Source organism: Balaenoptera borealis, assembly GCF_965194805.1.
Source record: "Balaenoptera borealis genome assembly, chromosome: 1".
NCBI classification, from domain to species: Eukaryota; Metazoa; Chordata; class Mammalia; order Artiodactyla; family Balaenopteridae; genus Balaenoptera; species Balaenoptera borealis.
The window spans coordinates 84,694,071-84,715,802 of NC_138860.1; the positions used below are offsets into that span (position 1 = coordinate 84,694,071).

The 21,732-nt window shown below is 44.6% G+C and overlaps 1 protein-coding gene and 1 pseudogene across 2 annotated transcripts in view; one reads left to right on the forward strand and one right to left on the reverse strand.

Annotated features, from left to right (window-relative positions):
* Nucleotides 1-21,732, reverse strand: part of LOC309607998 (late cornified envelope protein 2A-like) — a 366,173-nt pseudogene that overhangs the window by 286,137 nt on the left and 58,304 nt on the right. The window contains exon 6 of the transcript XR_014249615.1: nt 9,765-9,891. The product of XR_014249615.1 is annotated as a late cornified envelope protein 2A-like (transcript). The remainder of the gene's footprint in view (nt 1-9,764; nt 9,892-21,732) is intronic.
* On the forward strand, nt 804-11,279 carry S100A10 (S100 calcium binding protein A10). The gene is made up of 3 exons (XM_082347270.1): nt 804-999; nt 7,793-7,945; nt 10,867-11,279. Exons 2-3 carry the CDS (start codon nt 7,814-7,816, stop codon nt 11,026-11,028), a joined length of 294 nt encoding a protein of 97 aa, XP_082203396.1. The 5' UTR covers nt 804-999; nt 7,793-7,813; the 3' UTR covers nt 11,029-11,279.

Consider the following 21,732-nt stretch of genomic DNA (forward strand, 5'->3'; position numbering starts at 1 on the left):
ATAAATATTATAAAAAAATATGGTCGGGGGGCGGAATAGCGTCAGCTAGGAAACACTTAGGTTTTCTCTAAATTTCTTCTAAAGAGTTTGAGGACCAAACAGGCCAATTTCAGGACAAAAAAAAGGAGATCCTGAAACAGGTTTTAACAATATCGACTACAACGGAAGCCATTCACACTAAAAGGGGTAAATCTCCAGTTCAACAAAGGGTTTGTAATGCCCTCGAGCTGACTAGCCACCAAACGGCAGCCACCCCCCTCCACTCTGCGAGCAGGCAGCCACCCCCCTCCACTCTGCGAGCAGGCAGCCACCCCCCTCCACTCTGCGAGCAGGCGCGGGCAGGGAACTCGGCTTCTCCGAGAGTTGCCCGTGGACAGGGGGCCCAGGCCTTGGATGACCCTCCCAGCTGACCTCCTAGGGCCTAATCTGAAACCAACCAAGTCTGACGCCCTCGCGGTCGTTAGGACTCCACGGGCCCCTCCCTGCAGTATCATCTAGAAAATAATTCCTAGACCTTTAGGTTACGGACGAGCGCTTACAATCTGGTTCTGCGCCAGCGCGCCCCACCCACAGAATGGCTGGATTCTTGGATTTGCACACTCACTCGCTCTCTAAAACCAAACCCGAGAGGAAGGGCACGGCCGAGGGTGGGGAATACCCTAAAATATTCGAGAGTATTTGAGTAGGAAGAGAAGTTTACAGTATTGCTCTCACTGGGGGCGGTGGGGAGCCCTGGAGCGAGGCTCCTCCGCACAGCGAAAGAAGGGTGTGTGTGCGCTGCGCCCGGGGTGTGAGTGTTGGGTGCGGGGGCAGGAAGAGGAGGGAGAAGGGGTGGGGTGAGCGGAGGCCCTGACACCGGCCCAGGCTCCTCCTGCCTCCCCCGCTCCCCACCCCCACTTACTAAGGCGCCCAGCCCGCGGCGCTCTGCTCACTGGCCGCGCGTCCCCGCCACCCGAGCGCCCCCGCCAGCCGAGCCTCCCCGCCGCGCCTCCTGCCACGGTGAGTTCCGCCCGTCGGTCCCGGGCGGTCCCCAGCCCCAGGCCCCGCGCCCGTGGAAACCCCCGCATCGGCGGCTCTGGCTCGCCCGGCTGGCTTCGCCGGGTGTCCCGGACGCCAGGGGGCCTGGTCGAGGATCGGCTGGAGATGGGGAGGTATCTGGGCCACACCCTGGTTTGGCGAGCAGCGCCCCTGTCCCGCCCCGGCGCGACCCCCCAGATCCTCGCGCGCGGGGGGAGGGAGCCCTTGTCCTTCACTACTGTACCTCCGTGTTCGTGCCCCGGGGTCTGCTCTCTCCTACCTTTCGGTTTATCTTTCTTTACACCCACTTAACTACTTTTCGACTAGTCGCCCCAGTTACCCGAAGCCCCGCTTCTGGCCCCCTGTCCTGGCCGGCGTGTTTCTTTGTGTGCTCCGGCTGCAGGCTGACCTCTGTCCAGATGTTCGTAGCCACCTCCTAGCTGGACGGCCCGTGCAGGCTCGGGGAGGGCTGGCGGTTTCCCTACCCAAAGGACACCCCTCAGCCCTTCTCCCCGATGCTTCAGGTTGGGCTTCCTGTTGTTTTGTCTGCTAGACGGGAAGGTTCTTACTGCCGACCGAGGGAGGAAGGTCTATTAGTTTTCTTTATAACGCAGTTTTGCTGGGGGGTGGGGGTAAGAGGGGGAGGGAAGCCTATGTGAAACCTGTGTGAAGTGATTTGTGTACTGAAAGGGATCCCTTCTTGCTGTCTTAAACAAGTGGAACTATACAGAGATAGAGGAAGAGCAGGCTTAATGAAGGATCTTCTAACCCAGACTAATCTGGCCCAGTGCAATGAGCTGTTGGTACCTGGTCACGATTTGAGCCTGGCCAGACGACAGGCGCTGCCCCTAGGCCTGGATACCACACTCTCTCGCCTCGACCGGGCTCCACCTAACTGAAACCCGGAATCTGCCTTGTTGGGCCGGGGTGGTGGGGAAAGCAGAGCAGCTAGCCTCGTGCCAGGCGCAGCCGAGCCCTGGGCCAGACTCTGGAATACATAAAGCCCACCCCCTTCGCTGGGAGCTTTCTGCAGGGCGTGGTTAGCACAAAGGGCTCCCGGATTCTCCTAGTGGAGGCCTGTGACTCAGTTGTGAGACCGTGTGGGTGTGGCCCGGATGGTTCCAGATTCTCTCTGCAGATGGTTCAGACATAACACTCCCTGAAGGAAAAAGGGAACTGTGCCATCTTAGAGGGCATTTTCCAAGAGGAAGTGAGTCACACCAGGACTTGGCCCGCAATCTGAAGGAGAGGTTTCTTGACTGAACTGTGGGTGAAGACAGCAGTTAGACTGGTAGGGCCATGGCAGAACTGCTGCTGGGTTATCGGCTTGTATGCCTGCTGGCAGGCTGCCCCAGCTTTATTTGGGAGGTAGCTCTTCCCGTTAAGAGGTTTGCAGTTGCTGCAGATGCTTTTTCCCCTGCAGCCTGAGTTTCAACCTGCAGCAGTGGATTTTTATATCCTGCACCTCAGGTGAGGCCAGGCTCAACACCCTGTCAATGATCTTTGCCTCCAACGTGTTGCAGCAAATTGCAAAAGGTAATGATAGGCATTAGGGCAGGAATGAGTTCATATAACTCATTTGGAATTTCTTCATCAGCCCTGCCCCCACAGATTCCTCTCCAGTTTCTATTTAATCATCTCTTCCAAATGATGTATTCCTTCCTTGACAGCCAGAAGCTACTTTCTTCACTGTGGTCCTTGATACACCATTTGGAGATTCTTATTTTGGTTCTTCAAATTTTCCTGAGGGTCTACTGAGCATAGCACCCTGATTTCTAGGTGATGGTCTTCCCTGGCTTTTCCTGCATACAACATCAGATGGCCCCTTTTCCTCCCATGTCTGGCCCCTCTCCAGCCTCTCCAGCAGCCACTCCAGTGAGGTCAGGCCTTGCGCTGGGTGGAGCTGAGACTGAGTGCCTCCTTGCTTTCCATGGACAGCTCCAAAAATGTGAATTTTTTAGAGCACTACCCACTTGGTATGGCCTTGATCCAGTCCAGTCTTTTAAAGTTGAGGGAAACAATGGAATCCTTTCAGAGTTATAATGTGCAGATTAGCACTCAGAGTGCTGGGAAAGCTAGACTGATCTTTTTATTAGGATCTTTCTTAAGCTTCTCATTTTCCCGGGACTCAACAATTTAGGAATCTGACATCAAAAGCAAAAAGAACGAATTTGCTTATTTTTAACAATTTTCAGCACTTCCTAGCCCTTCAGTGGGTTTAACAGCAGTTGTCACAGTGGCTATTGTTTGCCAATTCTGGTGATGCCTGACAACTCTTCAAGGAAAACTGGATGTACTCTTTTAGGGTAGAGAAGGCTTCAGAGTTCTCCTATTGGATTGCATCTGGAGCTTTTCTTTTGCTGCTCACTTTTTTTAGTGGGAAAGTTTTAGGTTTGGTGAGAGGTGGGAGAGACAGCCTGGATCAGATACATTGCCTCCACTCACTTCTGAAATCCCTTTAGGGATCAAATCAAGAATGCCTTCTGGGTTCAATTCCCCATCCCACCCCCCTACGCCCCCACCCCCCAAATTTTTTTTCTTTTTAAATTCCTCAAAGCAAAAGGAAGGAAACCTAAAACACATTTTAGATAACAGATGTTTGTTTTTACTGACATTCTGCCAATTATTTTCTGGGTGGGCTGTAAGAAAAGTAGGGTATGGACAAGACACGAAAGAGCAAAGTAGATCAGACTTCTTGCTCTTTGGAAGTCTCCTTTGTGAAATTATGGCCTGGATCTGGGCATGGGTCCAGAGCAAACATTTGGTATTGCTTAGGAGCAGACACTTTTCTAAGGAGGCCTCCTACTTCCCTGCTACTCCCAGAAGGATCAAAATTTACATTATTGTCAATTTCCTTCTTACTGATTCATTGAGCAGGCTCTGAGGACAGGGCGCTAGCTTCTGGGACCCTGCTCCTGGAGCCCACAGTTTAGTGTGGAAAGAAACAAACACAGTTAACTAGAATTCAGGACATATTTTAAAATAGTATGACCTTAGCTGGTGAACTCCCCAAAGGCAAGCATCATGGGGCAGAGGCGGTGGAGAGCACACCCACGTGTGCCTAACGCCATGACAGGGTCATGCAAAGTAGGTGCTCGGTGAAGAAACAGAAAAAATGGAAAATTGAATTCCCACCACTGTAACTAAATTTGTAAAGCTCAGAATTCTTTTCGGAAGCGAAAACTACACAAGGAAAGACACGTGAGCTTCCACTCTTCAGACCTGTGTAGGAGATACACAGACATAAGAATAAAATGATTCAATAAAAGGTCAGTGAATGATGAAGTAGTTAGAGCCTGTGGAGCTCACAGTGAGAGAGCAGTAAAGTGGGATAAACCAAAACTCAAGAAAACGGTAAGAGTGAGAAGAGAAAGAAAAGTCAAGTCGTGTTGGGTGACCAGACCTGTTTATCAGGGCGCACCGTTTTCTCCTCCGCTATGGAATGTACTCTGCTATGGAATGTACTCTGCGGTTCATTCATAGGCCGCCCCTTTCCGGGCCCTTCCCAGCCCTCACCTCCTCCCGCAGAGCTCCCAGCCTCAAGGGTTTCAGCCCAGACCCGGTAATCACACCTGCACGTCAGCTCCAGCCAAGGGAATTGTTTGATTGATTCATTCGCTCATTAGCAAACACTAAACCACTATTTAGTTGTTCGTGGATAGAACTGAATAATTCACAGTTCTTAACCTAGAGGAACTTAAATCTAAGATAGAGAGACGGGCAAATGATTAAATGGATGGAGTGTTTCAGGTGCCAGAGTAGGCTGTCTGGGGAACAGAGGACGCTGCAGCCCCTCAACCCCAAGCCCAAGGCTATCCATTGGAAGTGTTTCCGAGCCAGAAGCTATAGAGTCCCTGGGTGGGACTCTTCTGGGGCAGGGGCGTGTGGAAACGGCGAATTCAAGTCCCTGAACTGCTTGCTGCTTTAGCAACCAGTGGTCAGTGCTTCCATCAGCCCAGGCCGGGCAAGCCCCACCTAAGATGGGAGGGCCGGGCAGGCTGACTCAGTAGGTCAACCGCTGCACTCTGGAAGAGCTGTAGGATTCATCCACTAGCCGAAAGAACAGTATTAATCACATCTTCCCCTTTTCCTTCATCTTACTTTAAAACCAGTGTACTGGCTTCACCTTCAAAACGGAATAACTTGCTCATAACCCAGGTCAGTGCCCTCAGGGGCCTTGGTTACTGATGAGAGGGTGGTCATCTCTGGTTTTCAAAGCTGTTTTCACTTTCACAACCTTAGATCTCCTGAGTAGCCCCTGATCTACATTCTTATTGCAGAACAAACAGGGAGTCTGTGCTGACTGCTGTGTCCACAGCCCATGTGCTGAGTAAACAGCAGAGGGAGATCCAGTGGGGCAGGAAAGCTCTGGCACTTCACAATGAGCATAGACAATCCAGGGCTGGGTGTGGAGTGACCTGAGTGCTCACTAGAGGAAGATTGGCCTCACTCTCTTGAAGAAGGTATTCAGGGGTGGCCAGGACTTCCTCAGCTTACAAGTTGTATTTCTTAGAGGTTCCTAAATTAGCCTGTTTCCTATTTTAGGGGTCCTTACCCTGCTGTATTCCCTTTCTTACTTCTCTGGCTTTGCAGTGCATTTTCCTTCTGCTCTGCCCTGTGAAGAATGTGAACTAGGTGTCCCACAGCCAGTTCCAGTTTCTGGGATCTTTGGGCATTTGTTGTGAAGTGCTCTGCCACTTGAGTTTGGGCACGGGTATTTTTAAACCTCTGTGGTGGCTGACTCCTCTCCTGAGATATTTCAGAACTGGGGAGGGATGCCACAGCCTTCTCCCACAGGTGACTCATTCAGTTCAGTTCTCTTGTGTCGCTGGACTTCCAGAGCCAATCCAGGCAAGGCTGACTCCCTCTAAGCCCACTGCCATCTGAAGCCAGATCCTGGCTGTGTCAGGAGAGAGGGGAAAGGGTGTGGTTCCCCTGGAATTCATCCCACAGTGGACCTTGAGTTGGCTGCTCTCTCCAAGAGAACTGCTTTCCAGATGAATCATGCCAGATTCTGGTTTATAGCATTCTCTAGAGTATAGCATTCTTTGGCATGCTGATTCCTGTACTTTTCTGGGGATTAAGGGGTAGAACTTTCGACTCTTAAAGTGTAATTTTTCAATCCTCATGTTCACCAACTCCACCTTCTCTGTAACAGACAGCATTTACGAATCTGTGCTGAGCACGCATATGTCAGCGGAAGGAACCAGACTGAAAGCATGTCTCCAGTTCCTATTGAGACTCTTCAGGGGAAGTTGCCAGCCTCTCCTTCAATCTCTGCTCTAAACTTATTCTTGACGGTTTTTTGTGGTTTTTTTTTTTTGAGTGGTATATTACAGTCTCAATTCAAATTCACCTGTTTCCTATCCAGTAGTGATTTTAGGTGGTGTTAGCCAAAGCTACTCCATTCTGGCTAAAGCATGCCTTCCAGTTAAGCAAAATTCACTGGGCTCCTATTAAGTACCAGGTATTGGGTCTTGATGAGACATATGCCCCCAGATTATTACACCTGAATATAATGATCTGACACATCCTTTCCTTTCTTTTTAATTAAATTTATTTTTATTTATTTATTTATTTATTTATTGGCCGTGTTGGGTCTTCGTTGCTGCAGGCGGGCTTTCTCTAGTTGCAGTGAGCGGGGCTACTCTTCATTGCAGTGCATGGGCTTCCCATTGCGGTGGCTTCTCTTGTTGCAGAGCACGGGCTCTAGGTGTGTGGGCTTCAGTAGCTGTGGGACGCAGGCTCAGTAGTTGTGGCACACGGGCTTAGTTGCTCCGCGGCATGTGGGCTCTTCCCAGACCAGGGTTCGAACTCGCGTCCCCTGCATTGGTAGGCGGATTCTTAACCACTGCACCACCAGGGAAGTCTCTTTGTTTTAAACTATTCGCAATGAAAAGCTCTTCCTTTCTTTCCCACTGCACCCCAGACTGTGAGAGTAGCTCTTTTGTCTAGTGCTACCAAAAATATATCAGATCCCCAAAGGAATTAGGATATACTATTATTTGTTCCTTCTCAAGGAAGTAGATAACGGGCTTTGGGTAGCTTTTATTTGGGTAGGGCAACTGCATGTTACTACCAAAGATGCAAATGTCTTTGTTACAATCAATAACAAGTTCAGAACTTTAGTAAAGAATACATGGAATTCCCTGGCGGTCCAGTGGTTAGGACTCGGCACTTTCACTGCAGTGGCCTGTGTTCAGTTCCGGTCAGGGAACTAAGATCCCGCGAGCCACGCGGTGAGGCCAATACATGCTCAGGAGACAAAATTCATTTTTAAGCAGATTTCTAAACCCTAGAATGACTGAACAAGGTTACCTAGTTAAGCTTGGAGAGTTGAAGTTTTTATATTAACCAGGCTTGATTGTGTGGGTTGTTGGTATTCAGCCATATCCATATCGAAGAGTCCCATTTACCAGCGCTAAGAGAAACAGAGAAACATCTGTTCTTTCAGTAGGTGCTTTGTCAGTTAAAAGGAGGGGCACTGATCTTGCTTTTACAAATAATTAGTATTTTTATTCTTCATTAGGTGATTTATGCAAAATTAGCAGGCAACTAGATAAATCCCTTATTCAGAGCACCAATACCTGAACTGCCTATTTCCATCAGCAGAAGGCATAAAACCTGAGTGAACTGGTCCTTATATTCACTGAATTTTATAGCTGAAAAGGATTGAATGAATGAGCTAATCACCCTCTTCCAATCATTCTCAAAAGACTGGTAATTCATGTCGCTTAAAAGTTAATGTAAATTGTTTCTTTACATCCTTTAATAGGTTCCAACAGACCTCACCAAAATGCCCTCTCAAATGGAACACGCCATGGAAACCATGATGTTCACATTTCACAAATTTGCTGGGGATAAAGGCTACTTAACAAAGGAGGACCTGAGAGTACTCATGGAAAAGGAGTTCCCTGGATTTTTGGAAGTAAGCGTTGAAAGGCTCAGAAAGAACCAGAACCAGATGTAAAAATCAATGCTTCTGGGCCCTAGTTCCTTTCCCTTCCTCTTTCCAGCCCTTCCCTGTGGAAGTCACTACTAGAAAGGTGTTTTCATTCATTTACTTATTAAACATTATTGAATGCCTACTGTTTGTAATATACTAGGGGAGGAAACAGAAGGTAAAGAAGACACAGCCCCTGCCCTCAAGGAGCTTACAGTTTGGAAGTGAAATTAGACTACACACAAATCACCATAATGCGAGGTGTTAGAAGGATTCCATCTGGAGTCATCTGTGTCCATTAAGACAGAGTTGCAGGAAAGAAGGCCTTTCACCAGAGTAATCAACCAGGTTGCCTTGTTGCCCTCAGGTCCATAAACCTGGCACTGGAGGTACCACATCCTGGTCATATACACTTTGAGCAACTTGAATCTCCCTTCTTAAATTAAATCCCTTTAGATAAAGGCTTTAAAATGTTTTTCCAACACTGCTCTAAAGTAATGGTGTCAAGCATCTGCTGAATGAGAGCCAAGCGGCACTCCAGAAATAACTGCTTTTCACATTGAAAATGCAATGAGAACACAGGAGCGCAGTTTGAGTTTATGCCTCACCTTTGACAGATCGAGAGGTCCGTGAAGACCAGAAAAGGATCTGCCATGAGCTCAGATACACCACTTAGGACATTAGGCAACAAGGCACAGTTGCCCTTTTACATCATAGGCCCTCAAGAGATGGTTGTTGCGTTTCACTGAAGGTGAAACATTGCCTAACAAAATATTAGATTGAAATGCAGGCCCTTCTCTCCCTGCCACAGCCAGAGTCATTTGAAGGGATCAGTACTGTGTTTGGTGTGCATTAGCCTCTAAAGGGTGAAGGGAGGAGATGGTAAAGACAGGGTTCTGCCTCTTGTCATCTGCCTGGTAAACAGCATTAATCAAGCCCCTGATTCCTGACTCATTAAACATAGGGTTTTGTAGTACATGATGATTTACATGTTATCAATACCAGTCAAATAAACAGATATAAATAGCTTAACTAGTATCTCAGAGCTGCAGTTGCCACAATGCTATCCCAGAATGAGTTAGAGGATACTGTTGTTCTGCTTTTGTACAGTTCTGTGATAGAGCCCCAGACCAGGACCCTAACTGGGAAGGTTGCTTCAGCTTTCTGTGCCTCAGTTCCTGCCTCTGGAAAATGAGAGGCTGGACATGATTATCTCCAAGACCACATTCACTCTCTGTGATCCTTCCAGGCAAGCATAAAATTCAAGGACAAAATGTGCTGATTGTAAACCTGCCCATCACACAAACAAAGGTGTTCTCGGTCTACTTCTAAACACTCATTGTGTTGTTGCATAAGTTAGAAGCCAGGATGATATCACGTGAGACGAAGATCCTTCCTCCCTAAAGGCTTTGTGGCTTGATAAACATAAAGTGTTCAGTACCGAGTACTGAACATGGCAGTATAATTTATTCTAAGCATGGGGTCATAATTCCAAGCACACCCACACTCGCTGCATTCACAGATCATTTTGTTTCTAAAGTTGACCCCTTACATCATCCAAATTTCACTCCTTCTGACCACAGCCAGGAAGCTGGGGTTAAGGCCAGAATTAACTGAAACCCACCAAAAGCAGAGGTAGCTGCATAGACAGGTTATAGTTGATTGCGTAGGGTGTGTAGGAAATGCTGCTGCTTTACCTTAAGGGATTTCTAAGTGCAGTTTATAAACATCCAGCACACTTGAGACACTGAGTATCAGTTCCCTCACTCATCTATACAATCAATGAAATTCATAAATATTTTACCTGAGTCCTTTAACACCTGTAAAGGGCCATATTTCCCTCTGGCTGATGGCATGGACCCTACAGGAGAAACCACACTTTCCCACTTCTAAGCATCATCACTACAAAAAGGAGTGATCAAGCCAATCACCTGGAAAACAGAGTAAAAGAAAAAACAAAGGGGATCTTACCTGCTCATCTTAGTTCCATGTATTCATGCTAGGCATTGAGAATCATGGGGAGTTTTATAACTCCATCACACATACTGCTTTTGAAGTACATCCAGTGTAAAACAAAGAGAGTACGTCCAGCAAAGAGTAGAGGATGGCATAGATTGACCAACTTATTAAGAACAGAAGCAATCTTAGAAACGCTCTAGTCCAACCTCAATTCTTAGTTGTTACACGAAGGCCCACCAAGCTGTGTGACTTACTCAAGGTCACCTGGCTAATATGATATGAAACCACCCTAGACTGGCCTCAGCTGTGCCAAGAAATGAGGACCATCTGCCTGAACTCTTTAAACCTAACACACCCCAGGGCATCATTAACACCTCTTTAAAATCCACAGGACAATGATCTGAAATTTACTCCCTAAATAATCGCATGAGGTCTTTCATAGGAGTTTCCTTCTTTAAGGACTTGACCATGCTATCAGGAATGAAAGTTTGTCAAGAGAATATAAGTTTAAACTACAAAATGGGGGAATTTGGGGTGGTTCTCAGACAGAATTTTGTGATTTTGAAAATTGTGGTAACAGTTGGACTGTAAGTAAAGCATGTCAGAAGGCCATGCTGGTTTCTAAGTGGACTGAGAGTTCAGAGTCGTGAGTCTCCCTTCTCTGGCACTGAATCTCCTCTTTCTAGAAACAGGCTGTTTCTAGTCCCTGAGTTATATAAAAGAATGCCATGGAAACCTCTTTCCTAGCTTGAAATAAATATGAATTTACTGAAATTTACTCAAAGCAGAAAAATACATTTAGATGACCTCCAAAGATCACTATGACCTAAAGCAAGAATTCAAATAATTAGGAGATTATATATATAGCTGTCAGCAGTACAAATCAAAGAAGCTCGTCATTGCAACCATTGACTCGTATTTCTTGCCTCTGTCCTTTTTTTTTTCAGAATCAAAAAGACCCTCTGGCTGTGGACAAAATAATGAAGGACCTGGACCAGTGCCGAGATGGCAAAGTGGGCTTCCAGAGCTTCTTTTCACTAATCGCTGGGCTCACCATCGCATGCAATGACTATTTTGTAGTACACATGAAGCAGAGGGGAAAGAAGTAGGCAGCATTGAGCAATTACTCCCACCCTGATAAGAATTCTCATAAAGGGTCACTTAAGGAATCTGCCCCACAGCTACCCCTGTATAAGGATTTCCTGAGCAGATTGGGACCCTTAGAAAATGTACAAATAAAATCCAGCTCCACCTTGAGAAGCAGAGAAAGAAGAGTCAATTAAAGCCAGATAAGCTTTTGATTTTTATATTGCTTGCATCCCCTTGCCCTCAATAAACAAATTCCTTTTTTAGTTCTGAATTTGAGACAGAATGTTTGTTCTTCTTCAGAAATGTTTGTTCCCTGCTTCATTCACAAAGAGCCCACATGCCCTTAAGCATCTAGTGCAAGGCAGAGCTCTTTCCACAGAACCTGCAAAATGGGAAAGCACTCTCCACTCAGGCTTGGAGTCTAACTTCTCAAATTGATCTGCCCTGTAGCTGTTCCTAGCTGAAGGACAACAACTCCAAGGATTTAAAGAAGGCACTTCAGGGTATATTCCACCTTTATAATTCCTGGCATAGTCCTGCCCAGTTAAATCAGTGCCTTTCCAACCAGCACTTTGTATGCCTGAGATGTCTGAGTCCATTTCTCATAGCAAAGTTTCAGCAAACTAGGGTAAGAATAGTTCCATAAGACAACTAATCAAAATCAGAGTCTAGTGTGATGCCTCTAACAATATAACGTTAATATTTTTTTAGCTGTCATGAGATGCCATGATTGTACTAAGATGTCAGGAAATAGGCTAGCCATGATTTATAATATAATGGGGTAGTGCTCTTTGGTTGAAAATGAAATGCCAGTACTTATGTCTTGATAAATAGCAGAATGTTTCTCCCAGCCCTTTCTGTGTCTGTTACAAGCTTCAGCAGATATGCATTCCATAGCTATTATTAAATAGCTATGCTTATTAATAATACAATATTCTATATTTTTATAGAGAGATGAGGTATTAATTGGCACATGAAATTGTCCCAATTAAATAGGTCAATGAAGATGGAAACATCAATATAACTCTGGGGGAAAGTTCAATATAAGGTCATCCACCATCACAAGGAAAAGCATGCAAAAGGGAACAGGATAGTCCAAAACTATGTTTGGGGAAAGGATATCTGTAATAAAATCAAGGCCAAAGATAAAATTCCAACCATTTTATTTTGTCTCAGCCAACAAATGAACAAGGTAAGACAACTTATCTTGTTAGCTATAGTTAACAGATAGCTTTGCAGCTATAGAGTTATATCAATCAGCAGGTTTACAAAGAGAGGGATTTACTGCAAGATATTAAATGGAGGAGCGGAGTTGGCTAGCTAAAGAACTGACTCGAGGAGTGATTCCCAAATCCATGCCATAGAACTCGGCCCCCAAGGGAACTGCTGGCTCAGGAAGCTGCCTGCTGAACTGGGAAGCCGTTGCTAAAGCTAGCAGCTCCAGAACCACACAACCCATGGCACAGTCCACACTACCAAATATGGGTACCCATTACCCTGCCTCTTTCCACACATGACTTGGTTCCCACATCCAAGTGTCAAAGAAGTGCATCTCATTACCAGAAACTCAATCACATCAAAACCTGAACTGCAAGGGAGTCTGGGAAATAAAGTTTTACATTTTCCAACCTCTACACACTAGGAGTTGGCATGCTGGTCCACCATATCTGCCACAGTGACAATTCTTAATTCTAAGAGAAATCTTCCGATGGACCTAGAGACTGTCATACAGAATGAAGTAAGTCAGAAAGAGAAAAACAAATATCGTATAATATTGCTCATATGTGGAATCTAGAAAAAATGATACAGATGAACTTATTTGCAAAGCAAAAATAGAGACACAGACATAGAGAACAGCGTATGGATACCAAGGGGGGAAGGGGGAGTGGGACGAATTGGGAGATTGGGATTGACATATATACACTACTATGTATAAAACAGATGACTAATGAGAACCTACTGTATAGCACAGGGAACTCTACTCAGTGCTCTGTGGTGACCTAAATGGTCAGGAAATCCAAAAAAGAGGAGATATATGTATACATATAGCTGATTTATTTTGCTGTACAGCAGAAACTAACACAACATTGTAAAGTGACTATACTCCAATAAAAATTAATTTAAAAAAATAAGAGAACTCTTCCAACCTGTATGTTAAAGAGATTATTGCTCTAAGGAAACGAGACTCTAAAAGATAACCTCTGACAGCTACAGGGAATAGAGAAGCAAACTGGCCCATCCCAGTAAGGCAAACTGGCCCATCCCAGTAAGGCAAACTGTCTCTCTACATGAGAATGTGTATCAGTCCAAATTTACCCTTTTAGTTTACACCACCTGCGTCCTGGGGCAACTGTGTTTACTGGGTGTTATAAAATTGGTGTTCAGTTTGCAAATGGGCAGGTGAAATTGTAACACAGGGATATTATAGGCTCAGATGTCTCCAAATCCATAGCAAGCTTTCACACTCTAAGCCTCTACCTGAAAACAGAAAGAGAACTATCCCAGGAGAGAGGGCTCTGGGGCTAGGAGAGAGGAAGTATCATTCATCTTCACAGTGGATTTGTAGAGTCTAAAAATTTCTAAAGCAACGTATTATTCCCAGAACATGGCCTCAGATGCTCTGGCCAGGGAATCATCTGAGTCACTGTATTTGGGGGGGGTGTGTGTGTTGGGGCTGGGAGGAGAGGAGAGGGAAAGTGGACAATAACACACTTTTCCTCACCTTAGCCCCAGTGCTCGAAGCACTTAGCAGGGAGCTAGGACAAGGAAAATTAAAAGGCTATTTACGGTTTGAAATCCTACACGGCTTTCCATGCCAACGAAAACACAGGGCTCCCACAATCTGACCTGCTGAAACAGCCGTTGGGAGCCGCAGCTTAATGGCTCCCAGGGGCAAAGCTGCAATTATGCCAACAGTCATCAAGAGGAACCATCTGGAAAATTCCACTCATTCTGCTACAGGGCTGAGTTGTATAAGCAGATCCTGCCCCTCCCCACACCCAGCTGTGAAGGAAGAACGATTAACAGTACAGAAAGCCAGTTTCAAACGTGCTGCAGAGCTGACCCTGAAAAACACCTCATTTTCTCTCTTGGAGCCTGACCATGAGCCAATTACTTGTGATTTAATACTTTTCTATCCAACTCATCTCAGTGGGAGACCAAGGGCAAGTATATAAACCTCTCTCTCAATTCGACCAATTTGAAAGTGATTGTTCAGGTAACTTCTCTGGCTCTTAACCACAGAGGAATAGTTGTGAATAGAAATTCAGTCATTTGGCAAATATTTACGAGGGCGACTATATGAATGACACTAAGCAAAGTTCTGTGGCAGATATAAAGAAGCAGAACAGGGCCTGCTCGGGGAGATTATAATCGGGTTGCAAGTGAATAGATAAAACAGACAAAAAGTTAAATAACAACACAACAGAGGATTGGCAAAGGTGAGATGTGATGGGCACCCTTGGTCACTGCTGATAAGAATGTAATTTATACAACCCCTGGAGGAGGCTAAAGTTGGCAGTAGGTACCAGGATCCTCTGATGTGTTTTCTTGGATCCAATATTTCCATCCCTAAGCATTTCTCGTAACAAAGTAATCAAAGATAGTGACAAAGATTCATATACAAAGATATTTAACGCAGCATTCTTTAGAATAGTTAAAACCCAAATAAAACCTCCATGTCCAATGATACGGTTATGGTTAAATAAGTGTAGATGCACATGGGATACTATATGGCTCATGAAAACCATGACTGAAGAATATTAAATAAGATGGGGAATTGTCTATGTAAAGCAAAGCAGACAGCAAAATTGGTATATAATGGGATTCCTCCCTTTTTAAAATATGTGTCTGCATACACACACAAAGACCAAAGGAAATACACCCACGTGTGTTTTAGTTTCCAAGGTAGGAGTTACTGGCCTGGGAAATTGTTGTCTCCCAAAAGAAGTTTATGAGCTTATTTTAATTTTCTTCTCTACACACTGCTAAGTTACCTAAATTTTCTATAATAATTCTACTTTCGCAATCTGGGAAACAAAATTCTAAATAATATTTTTTTAAAGCGCATGTGTATTTATTGAGGATCTACCATGAGTCAAGACCTGTATGAGATACTTCTTAAGCATTATCTTATTTAGTCCTCACAGTAACCCTCTTATGGCATTATAATATCCATTTTACAGATGACAAAACTAAGACTCAAGTAACTCCCTCAAAGTCCCACAGTGACAATGACAAGATCTGAACTCAGATATTGCCTTTTTCTTTCTTTCTTTCCTTTCTTTCTTTCTTTTCTTCCTCTCTTTTCTTCCTCTCTTTCTCTTCTTTCTTTCTTTCTTTCTTTCTTTCTCTCTTTCTTTCTTTCTTTCCATTCTGCAGTTGTGTCAAGATGCTATTTGCATGTTATAACATTCAAAAGAGTAAGAAATCATTGTGGGCTGGGCAAGACTAGTCAGAGAAGGTTTTGTGTAAGAGATAGGATCTTATCTGGTCTTCAAAGAGTAGAAGAAGTTTGGATAATAGTGTTCTTACTACAATCCAGGTTCTGTTCTAGTGCTTTACAAATATTAACTCATTGCTCCTCCCAGCTTATGAGGTAGGTGCTATTACTTTACAGGTGGTTTGACCAGGGTACCAAGCTGATAAGTGGTGGGGGCAGAATTTGAACCTAGACCATCTAAGGTTTTAACCACTCTTCCCTGGTGCATCTCTGGACATGGTAATGATAGCACAAAGTAATATCCAGACAAAGAACACCTGGGAGGCCTTTCACAGTCCAGCAGGCTAGAATGGAGTGTATTCACGTAAGGAAGTGCATGTAGGTCGCACAGGAAAGGTTGGAGGTGATAAGTGAATGATAACTGGGAAATAGTAAATGATATGAGAAGTGTGGTGGGTGAGGTCACTGGATTAAAAACTCTACAAATCTAAGGTTTGAGTTATCTCTACTCCTTTGGGAGACAGAGATGAGCCTCTTGTTTAAAAGGAGGTAATCAGCAGAAAATGTGTTCTTGTGAATGTTCTACCCACTTTCCTCTAGCTTTCACATTCCAGTCACATTCCAGCTACAAAAGATAAAGCAGGGTGGGGATTCTTATTTGTCTTTCTAAGAAGCTCTGAGAACAGAGGAGGAAGGAAAAAAATTGACCTCTGCCAAGTCATGCCAAAACCAAGAGAGGGAGAAAATCAAGATGATGGGGCCATAAGGTCTGGGTGAGAAAGCTGCCTCCATGGAACACGAATTCACCTTGTTTCCCACCATGAGTCCCATTTACCTGCAAAATGGTATGTTCACTCCAACTGTAGCTACCCTATATATATATTTTTAATTAATTTATTAATTTATTTTTGGCTGTGTTGGGTCTTCGTTGCTGCACACTGGCTTCCTCTAGTTGCAGTGAGCGGGGGCTACTCTTCGTTGCAGTGCGCAGGCTTCTCATTGCGATGGCTTCTCTTGCTGCAGAGCACAGGCTCTAGGCATGCGGATTCAGTAGTTGTGGCTCAAGGGCTCTAGAGTGCAGGCTCGGTAGTTGGGGCGCACGGGCTTAGTTGCTCCGTGGCGTGTGGGATCTTCCTGGACCAGGGATCGAACCCGTGTCCCCTGCATTGGCAGGCAATTCTTAACCACTGCACCACCAGGGAAGTCCCTATCCTATATTTTTTTAGGGTAAAGTCTGGAAGAGTTATGTAAAAGTAAAAATGGTCGTGTTATTAAAGTTTTCTTTAACATTTATACATCATCCTTTCAATAAGATTGACCAAAGGTGGAAAAATAATTTCAATTAGCTCTCCAGACACAGAACTTCTACTGCTCAATGTAAAAATCCTATTTGTCATGTTACCCAAAGCAGCTAACCAATGAGCAGCCCCTGCATTTCGGGTTCTTCCTGAAAAGGTTCAGCCTGTCCCTTTCAAGCTCTTCTAGGCATATCCATCAAGGCTCTGATGAGCATTAATAGCACTTAGCCTCAAGCCTGTTCTTCTAGAAGGAGGAGGGAGATGATTCAGCTTTGGTCTCGGCAGGGGAGACTCTGCTCTGTCCTACCCAATCCTGGGTGAGTCAGTGCACAGAGCCAGGTTTCTTGGCATTCTTACAAATTTTACAAATGTTAAAATTTCCTTTCAACGACGTGATTTAAAGCACTGCAGGAGTAGCAAACGACACAGAAAATGTGGTCACTGGCCTGCAAAGAGTTTACAGTCTGGTGGAACAAGAGCTGTACATATCACAGCCACAATACATGACAGTGTGTGAGGTAAAGAAATAGCATCAGTGGTGTTAGCTCTGAGGGTTGGGGGTTTCGTGGAGGAAGCATCTTGGCCACAAAGGACTGAGAGGAAGGTCCGCTTTGGGCAGGGAAGGCTGGGAAGAACAGAGAGGAACACGTAAAAAACGTGGAAAAGGCAAGAAGGAGCAATGAGAAGCCTGGCAGGGCTGTGACCTGGGATGGGAGTGCTGTCAGATGGAGGATGGGCACGGACCTCCTCACGGCTAATGGGGGGTGGGGGCCGCTGGTAGGATTCATCAAGGTGTTGAGCAAGGGAGTGGTATTTCAGCACAATTAATGCGACACAAGTAACAGATGTGGGAGAGACTAGAGACCTACCAATCAAGTCTACTGCTCACTGGACTGCTGTGAAAACACTGAGGGAGATCTCAGTGTGCTGATTTGGAATGGTCTCCAAGACACAGTATTAGAGTGAAAAAGTACAGAAGAGTGTGCGTCTGTCTGTCTATATGTCTATTAAACGACCATTTGTGAAGAAGTGACAGGGGAGAATGTAAGCACATAATTACTTAAATATGCAAAAAACATATCCAAAAAGAATATACAAGAAACTGATGAAACTGGATGCTTCCCAGAAAGAACAGGATGGCTGCAGGAACAAGAATTGGGAAGGAGAATATTTATGTGTCCTTTTGTATCATTAGAATTTGAGTCCATGTAGAGATACAAAAAATTAATAAAATTATACTTTAAAAAATAATTCATTGTTTTAAAAAATATTTTAAAGAACTTTCCTGTCTTTAGTAAACATGTATTGTTTTAATAATCAAAGCTTCACATTATTCTCTTAAGGTTTTATGTGCATATTGTAATAATCTGAGTAAGATAAGTGAAGGTTTGGACTAGAGTACTCGAGGCAAGAATGTAAGGATTAGGTGGATGCAAACAGACAGAATGATATCGAAAGCGAGGATGGGTATTGGAATTGAAGAAGAATTTATTCTTCAAAAGCCACTCTTCACACCAAATGTATACGATGAACAGCAGATAATTAGGATCTGCTAAGGATCCCCTAAGCCTGTGCTTCTTCACACTGTGGCCAGGGGGTTTTGGGTGAGAGTCAATGACAGAGTTTACTCAAGTTATAGCCTCAGTAGGGAGCACTTTTCTGGAGCACCCACCTTACTTAATGGTGTCATTTAAAACAATTTTATATTAAAACAGATCTTCAGCATAAAACACAGGACTTCTAAGAAAATTCCCTCCTACAGGGTGTTCCTTTTGGCTGCACTTTTTGGATACCTCCCCACAACACACACACACACACACACGAGGCAGGTGTTCACTTTCCTCTGCTATAACCAGCAGTTTGGAGGACCCACTTGAGAAGCCCACATTGGGCACCCAGGCTCACCCCATGCAATGCAAACAGCCCCACGTGGCAAGCTTCCAGCATCCTCACACCCCTTCTACCCTTAGACCCCCACCATTTACCCTGGGCCCTTCACTCTCCTGTCTCCCCATGTCTGACGTCTTTGTTTATGCTCTTATTTACCGCCCTGCTCCAACTTTAGGACTGAGGCACACCCACGCTTTGCATGCTAACAATACTGACTTCCTTCCTTAACAGAGATTCTCCCTAATCTATGTTTTCTCAGACCACCCTGAAAACTCTAGAACCTTCTACACGACTGCAGTCTCCTAGGGAGCACCACTTCCACCAGGCATTCTCAGGTCACAGATGACAAACAAAAGTATTTTAAAAATGTAACAGGACTCAATGACCCATTAAAATGGATGGAAAATAGAGGTATTAGTTGCACCTTCAAAATCTATGCAAGCTTGACCCCTTGGGCTGGGGGCTGGGGTGGCAGACTTCCAAAAGAAGCCCAACTGCAGTGAATCATTATATACGAGGATTTGTCTAAACCAAATCCTGACTTTGACCTGACATTAGCCCATAGACTTTGCACATTCCCTGCTGGGATCTGTCAGCAACGCTGTGGGTCAGGTGTGTGACCTTGGCCGCTCCTGTGGCCTCCACTTACACTTCATGGACCAGGTTTTGCCTTCTTATCCCTCCTTCACTGGCCTCCAACTCTCAGTCTGGGCCTGGTTCTGCCTTCTCAGCACTGACCACTCATCACAGTGGGAACAGGAAGAGGGAGTGGTCAGAGGAGCTGCTTGAGTGGACAGAAGATTGAGAGGTCCATTGACAACATCCCGGAAGCCTGGGAGAGGGACTTGCGAGCCCTGTGATGAGAATGCTTGGGAGGTACCTGGTACAGTACTTAACGTTAGGGCTCTGGAGTCAAGCAGACCTGTGCTCAAATCCTGCCTGTTACTGTCAACTTTATGACATATTGATAAGAATAGGTACCACCTATTGCCCATTTTCTATTGGCCAGGCATTCTGCTGAGCTCTTAATATGCTTTATCTCATTTAATCCTCACAGCAACACTTTGAGTTGAGTATTCTTATTGTCCCCCACATTGCAGATGAAGAAACTGAGCTGCAGAGAAGTTAAGCAATTTGTCCAAGGCCACAAAACTTTTTAAGTGGTAGAGCTGTGATTCATACCTAGGTCTGACTCCAAAGTCTATGCCTTTAGTCAAATAACTATTGAGTAGACAGGGAAGAAGTCAGAAAAACAGACTTGAGAATCAAGTCTAGTTATTCTCGTCATTAGAGACCAACAATCCCAGGCTGCAGGGCAATATCATCATTGTTTAAGAGTCCATACTCAGGAGCCAGATCTTCTGGGTTCAAATTCTGGCTTTGCTACTTACAGGTTATGTAACCGTGAGCAAGTTACTCAGCCTCTTTGTCCCTCTGTTTTCTCCTATGTAAAATGGAGACAATAACAGAACCTACCTCAAAGCGTTGCTCTAGGATTAAGTTATTATGTCTACAACACCTAGAACAATGCTTGGCACTATATAAATATTGACTATTATTAGTCATGCAACTTTTTCTCAGTTTAAGTTTAGGAAGTTGAAAGGAGAAAGACAAAATCCTGGTAGACAGGTTATATGCCAGGGGATATTATAAAGCCACATAATTCATCTTCCAACCAGCAGGTCCCTCCCTACCCTCAAGCTACACAAAATAATGCTTTGTTGAAAGAGCAAGAGCTTTGGAGTCACAAAGACTTGGGTTCAACTCTTACTTCACCACCTCCTCTGTAGCCCTGGGCAAGTTACTTGACCTCTTTGAGCTTCAGTTTTCTCATTTGTAACACAGACCCAATTATATCCAAGTGGCAGGATTGTTAGGAGGAATAAAGGAGATAATTATATAAAAATATGCATATTGGTGTTTCTCAGCCATACACAGAGGCAGAAGCAAGGTTGTTTATTCTAGCAAAGTCTTGCTCAGGAAGAAAAGGCAGACCTTTGGTACTGAGTTGGTCAAACATTAATTAAGGGCAGCCTCTTCTGCTAGATCTCTACCAGATGACACCGCCCATTTGTGCCAGTAAAAACTCTTTCCATTCTAGCTTATCAAGTCATAAAACAAGGGAATAACTACATTTTAGTCATTTTCAGGGGACTTCCTATGGGGAACTTAAGCTTATAAAATACTGCAGGCAAATGAGCATCACAGTTTGGGTTCAAAGCAACCTAGGGGTCAGAAGACCTAGGTTCTCCTTTTTGACTTTGAGCAAGTTATCTAACTTTGCCAGGTAACTTGAAAATTGGGGAAAACAATATCCATCCCTGGAGAGTTTTGTAATGACTAAATGCCATAATGTATAACCCACACTGATTCTTTCCTGCCTTTCTCCTTTTCAAATAGACCAGACATCTCTCTTCCCCCTAAGGTTAATCCCTCCTCCTGTGCTCTAGTTCTCAGCTCCTCCCTGACTTCTAAGAGATTTCACTCCACCAGTCATCTACTCTCTTCTATACCTTCTTCCCATCACTCCCTCTACCAGCTCATTCCACTCATTTCCATCAGTGTTTATGTATGCCTAAATCTTCCTACTAGAAGAAAAAAATACTCCCTCAGATCCATATTCCACAAATTTCTTGAAAAAAAATTAATCTCACCTGCTATCTCCATTTCCTCACCTCCTCCTTCTTAATTCTTTCTGCTCTATATTATGTCCATACCACTCCACTGAAAATGGTTTTGCCTAAACTACCAAAAAACTCCCTCCAATAGATAATTTTTAGCCTTTAATATATTTGACCTTTCAGCAGGATTCACTCTTGTTGGCTATTCCTTCTTTTAAAACATTCTCCCCTTGGGTTCCACAAGGTCTCGTTCTTCCGAGTTTTCTCCTGCCTCTCAGGTTTATTTTTATTCTCCCTTGTTGGCATCTCTTCTTCCTTAAATGTTGATCTTTCTTTAGGATATTGCCTCGGCCCTTTTCTCTTCCCACATTAACTCTGCCCTGGGTAGTTTCATTCACCACACCTCTTCTCCCATTCAGTTACCATCAATATTGTAAAAACCCCACTTGGATGTTCCACAGGCTTCTCAAACTC